This window comes from Electrona antarctica (genome assembly GCF_951216825.1).
Source record: "Electrona antarctica genome assembly, chromosome: 12".
NCBI lineage: Eukaryota > Metazoa > Chordata > Actinopteri > Myctophiformes > Myctophidae > Electrona > Electrona antarctica.
The window spans coordinates 12,994,309-12,999,652 of NC_136793.1; the positions used below are offsets into that span (position 1 = coordinate 12,994,309).

Here is a 5,344-nt window from a genome sequence, read left to right on the forward strand (position 1 = left end):
CATTGCAGTATTGATACTTTTACTTATAAGTAACACATGTGAGTACTTTTTCCACCACTGACATCATGACAGATGACATAATATAATGATATAACAGCATGCGAGCCAGCTAGGTGCACTTCATTCCCTTGAAAGTAACTAACTACATACAGTGTACTGCAAGTACAATTTAGAGTTACTGTACTGGAGTTCTTCCAATGTTCTATATTTTTACTTCAACTCCACTACATCTCAGAGGCAGATATTGTACTTTTACTCCACTACTATTATTTGACAACTTTCGTTACTCGTTACTTTGTAGATTTTGATTATGATTACAAAACATACATGAACCACTTCAGCCCTCTTTAAACTTTGGCTATTTGACAATAGCTGACCTACAACCTCACAAGCTTGTAGATCTGCTATTTTACTTTTTTTGAAACATAACTTGAAATGGAACATTCTGCATAATGAGTACTTTTACTTTTGTTACTTTGATGCCAACACTTTTCTTTAAAAAATTCTTTAAGTGCATTTTGACGCAAGTCAATTTCGATTACGGGACTTTCATGTTTAATGTAACGGTGTGTTAACAGAGTCTTTCTACATAAAACACGTGTCATGAGTAAATTTTTCCCACCATGCACTGCTCATCTCCCAGGTCCCGCCTGCCTGCGTCGCTCGTTCTCCGAGGGCTCCCTGGTTCGCGAACCTCGCTCGCCCCGCTTCCTCTCCGACAGCACCATCCACCGCCTCACGCGACCCCTGACCTATGACCCTGCCGGTGACCTCAGTGACCCCCGGCCCCCCTCCCCCCACACCCTGCGCAGGGAGCTGACCAGAGAGGGCGGCTCTCTGCACAGGATGACCCTTCTGCTCTACGGGAAAAAGGTATGCAAAAAGAAAAGTGGTTCCCAAACCTTTTAGCCTGTGACCCAACATTTTTATTTTTATTTCACCCCGCGGGACTCAAACTAGTGAAAATACAGCTTGTCGAGTGTGGTGTGACCCAAAAGCAAAGGAAAGGCAAAGCAGAGTAAAGCCCCCTCGGGCGGATCTTTTATTCACAAACACGGGGGGCAGTGAGAGGCCAGGGATCCGTAGGCTGCTCCACAGAGCTCGGGTCCCGGAAACTGGAGAAGAGAAGGTTGAGTCAGTGGCAGGTTTCACAGAGGAGAATATAATGCACAGTAACGGCGTGACTGGCTAGCTCAAAACACTGAGGACCTAAGGCCCCATTTACACTGGCAGACAAATCTAGCCTGAATCAGATCTGGGCCACATCAAGATTGAAATCTGATTGGTTTAAATGGTCACATGACTCATTTAAACAAATCAGATTCCAATCTGGATGCGGCTCAGATTTGGCTGCCAGTGTAAATGGGGCCTAAGTAACATTACCAACCTAGACTGGTGAGGAACTGGCATAGAGCTCTGGGCGGGGCTGGCTTTTGTAGCCTCAGGAGATGATTGCAGATGTCCCTGATTGCAGGTGTGGAGATAGTGAGGTGTGCTGTGAAGTGCTCTGGGACCCTCTAGTGGCGCTGACTGGCACAGATCAATCACAGCACATGGATGTGGAGGTGATGGAGAGCGAACCTTAACAAACACTGTCTGTCTGTCTGTCTGTCTGTCTGTCTGTCTGTCTGTCTAGGACGGTGGAGGCTTTCTTCAGAAGAGGAAGAAGACTAAAAGTCTGTAAGTCTTCAAATAGACACTATTAATATTTTTAAATATATTTAATAGAGCAACGTGTTACTATTCACCCGCCTTTGATGTGCCACAGAAATACTTGGGGGAAATTAGAGCCCATGTTGAGCTGAATGTATAAACGGCTGAATGTTCATTGATTGTCATGAACATCCAGTCAGAGAAGTTCTGACGTCCAGGACAAAGTACAGATCAATAAATAATGATAATAATCCCTTGTCGTCAGAGCTAAAGATGTCCGGAGCCGCCTGCCGTTCCTACGACGACGGAGCAACCTCAGCCACGGCAACAATGTCAGCAGTCTGGAGAAAGCTCTGAAGAACCACAGGTAGTGTGTGTGTGTGTGTGTGTGTGTGTGTGTGTGAGTGCGTGCGTGCGTGCTTGCGTGCGTGCGTGCGTGCGTGCGTGCGTGCGTGCGTGTGGTGTTGTTGATTTCCGGAAATCAAAATTTCTCCAAATTCATGATGAAGATGGAGTAATAGAATAGACTTTTATTTGTCATTGCACACCAAGCATACACTGAGCATACAACGAAATTTCATGGGAGCTCCCACATAACCGTAGTACATAAACACAACATAACACGTAACATACAACACAAAGTAAAGTGCATGGTGATATTTTAAAGTGCATGATGGATGAAAAGGGAACCAATAAATTATCACAGTCCAGTTAGAGTCAGAATGCATGATGCATATGAGGGGACAGTCAATGCTCATTTAGTAGTCGTTCGTTTAGCAGTCTGACTGCGTAGGGGAAAAAGCTGTTTGTCAGTCTTGAGCTACTAGCACTGATGGACTGGTATCTCCTCCCTGAGGGAAGGAGGTGAAAGAGATAACGTGCTGGGTGTGACTGGTCTCTGATGATACGGTGGGAGAGGCCGAGGCAGCGGGAGGTGAAGACGGAGGTGATAGATGGTAGAGGGGACCCGATGATCCTACCTGCCGCCTTCACCACCCTCTGTAGGGCCTCCTGCTCTGCCTTTGTGCAGCTGGAGAACCACACAGACACACAGTAAGTCAGTACGCTCTCGACAGCACAATGGTAGAAGTTTACAAGAAGATTTCTTGGCAGGGCAGCTTCTTTCAGCTTCCGTAGGAAGTATAGGCGTTGCTGAGCTTTTCCAATCACTGAAGCGATGTTGGTGCTCCAGGACAGGGTCTCACTCACACTGAGACCCAGGAACTTGAACTCTGTGACCAGAGTAAGATGGAAACGTCGAGGACATCAATAAACAATGAGAACCAGAGTGACAATGAGAACCATTTTTTACTTCTCCTGTTGGTTTCTTCTCCAGACCATCTCCGGGGGAGGTGCAGAGGTGGGCGTGGAGCTTTGACGCTTTGCTGGCCAACAAATGTGAGTACTACTGAATGATTTACGTCTGTGGCCTTGACTGTTGGAAGACATTCAGGGTGTTTTGGGGGGCAGTGGTGGCCCAAAGCAAGCAGTGCTTCTCAAAGTGTGTGCCGCCCGGGGCACCCTAGTGTGCCATCACGCAAGTCCAGGGGTGCCGCAGAATACTTTAATAGTATTTGGAATTTATTAATATCACTTCAGTTATACTTGACGTACCACCACACCTACTTGCCAAAAATAGCCGATCTACAAGCTCTTGTTGAACTTGTATGATCAGCTATTTTTGGTATGTTCCCCCCATAATAGGGATGCTGGGGTTCAAGTGGTTAAATGTCAAGTTAAGTATGAAGTTATGTTCAATCTGTCGTAATGGAAACTCAAGTTTTCCCCATGATTCGGGTTACCGGTTTAATCCCCTGGAGCAGCAGGAAAAATCATTTACCCATCTCCCAATCTGGAACCCATTGGCAAAAACAAAAGCGAAAAGAAAATAATATTTTTTTTTATTTTGCTGAAGTTGCTGGCTGATGAATCTCTCCCGACACAGCTGAACTGCACGCATGCACGCACGCACGCACGCACGCACGCACACACACACACACACACACACACACACACACACACACACACACACACACACACACACACACACACACACACACACACACACACACACACACACACACACACACACACACACACACACACACACTCATTGGTCTCCTCTCACAATGTATCATTTATTTATTATACATTTTCCCTTTCCCTTCCCTTGCTCCTCATTGGCCAGATGGGCTGGCGGTGTTCCATCACTTCCTGAAGTCAGAGTTCAGCGAGGAGAACCTGGCATTCTGGTTGGCCGTGGAGAAGTACAGGAACACACGCCCACTCAGCAAGATGGCTGCCAAGGCTGATAAGATCTACAACGACTTCATCTCAACACAGGCCGCTAGACAGGTGTCTGTCTGTCTGTCTGTCTGTCTTTTTAACTTCTTATGTGTGCTTAGTGTTTGTATGCATATCTTATTTTTTTTTACTAGAAACCGACCAATATATCACTATGGCTGATACATTAGCCATTATTTGACTAATTAGATTGCAATTATGAAGCACCACTTTCACCTTGGCGGAATGTCATTGCAGTAGCACATTTTTTAAGGTGATCTAGAAGCTCACAATGCTCCTTGTTTCAGTGCATTGTGAGCTTTTTGAGTGGTGCAACCACTCCAAGGAACAGCAATGTCCGTGTTCACCTACCTATGTGACTCGTGTTAACCTATGTGACTCGTGTTAATGTGTGTGACTCATGTGTGACTCATGAGTACCAGTAGGGGCGCTGTTGTGGCAGAAACAGAGAGAGAGAGGGGGGGGGGGGGGGGGGGGATTTGCACCACTCAGTTCACACGGGTGTGATTTTTTATTATTTAAACACAAATTCAAGTTATTTTTTATTTATTTTCATTTGTTTGCTTATTAGGCTATGTTAATGTTCTCAAATGGACTTTGCGCTCTTTTACAAAATATTGTTCAAAACGTATCAGACCCATAGACGAGTTCTAGTGTTTTGACCACTTTGTTCTTATTTGCCCCCTCAGGTCAACATCAACTCGTCAGTCAGGGATCTGACCAATCAGGCGCTGTGCAGAGGTGCAGGCCCCGCCTCCTTCCAGCTGGCCCAGGATCAGATCTACAGCCTGATGGAGACAGACAGCTACCAGAGGTTCCTCAAGTCCCGCCTCTATGCGCAGCTGACTGGTCACAACCACCCGGGATCTACGGCCACAGCCAATCAGGACGGAGTGCAGTCTACTCAAGTTGCCATCCAGAGAAGGCCTGTGTCTGTCATTGACCAATGCTGATAGAGGAACTGAGTGACAGGAACTCAGAATGGCATAATGTAGCATAATATAATAATACAATAATAAAGTATATAATTAGTTCATTATAAATTCACCTGTTGCAAGCTAACATAATAATGTGTATTATTAGTTTGTTACTATATTCAGGTTTAAATAATAATGTAAATAGATCAAACCCTGTACACTCAAGACACTACCCCTGCTGCCACCCTTAGATCTCCATATATGGAGCTGACCTGTTCTGACATTCCTTATGTTGATCTGACCTCATCAAACCCTGTACACTCAAGACACGCTCCATACATGGCTGTACTGTACAGCATTCATTCCATATGTTGATCTGACCCCCCCATGCCAAAGTGCCAGCGCTCACCCAGCAGTCTGCCGTCACCCAGGCGGATGTGTGCACGCGACCTCGCCCTTTTAGGACGAGG

General features: G+C 45.8%; 1 protein-coding gene across 1 annotated transcript in view; it reads left to right on the forward strand.

Moving 5' to 3' along the window:
- Window positions 1-5,011, forward strand: part of LOC306934262 (regulator of G-protein signaling 3-like) — a gene marked incomplete at its 5' end in the record, with an annotated part of 40,590 nt that extends 35,579 nt beyond the window's left edge. The window contains 6 exons of the mRNA XM_079516834.1: window positions 644-873; window positions 1,637-1,680; window positions 1,919-2,020; window positions 2,990-3,051; window positions 3,842-4,008; window positions 4,647-5,011. Of these exons, the coding sequence (XP_079372960.1) occupies window positions 644-873; window positions 1,637-1,680; window positions 1,919-2,020; window positions 2,990-3,051; window positions 3,842-4,008; window positions 4,647-4,910 (869 nt within the window). The 3' untranslated portion in view covers window positions 4,911-5,011. The remainder of the gene's footprint in view (window positions 1-643; window positions 874-1,636; window positions 1,681-1,918; window positions 2,021-2,989; window positions 3,052-3,841; window positions 4,009-4,646) is intronic.
- Window positions 5,012-5,344: the final 333 nt, after the last annotated feature.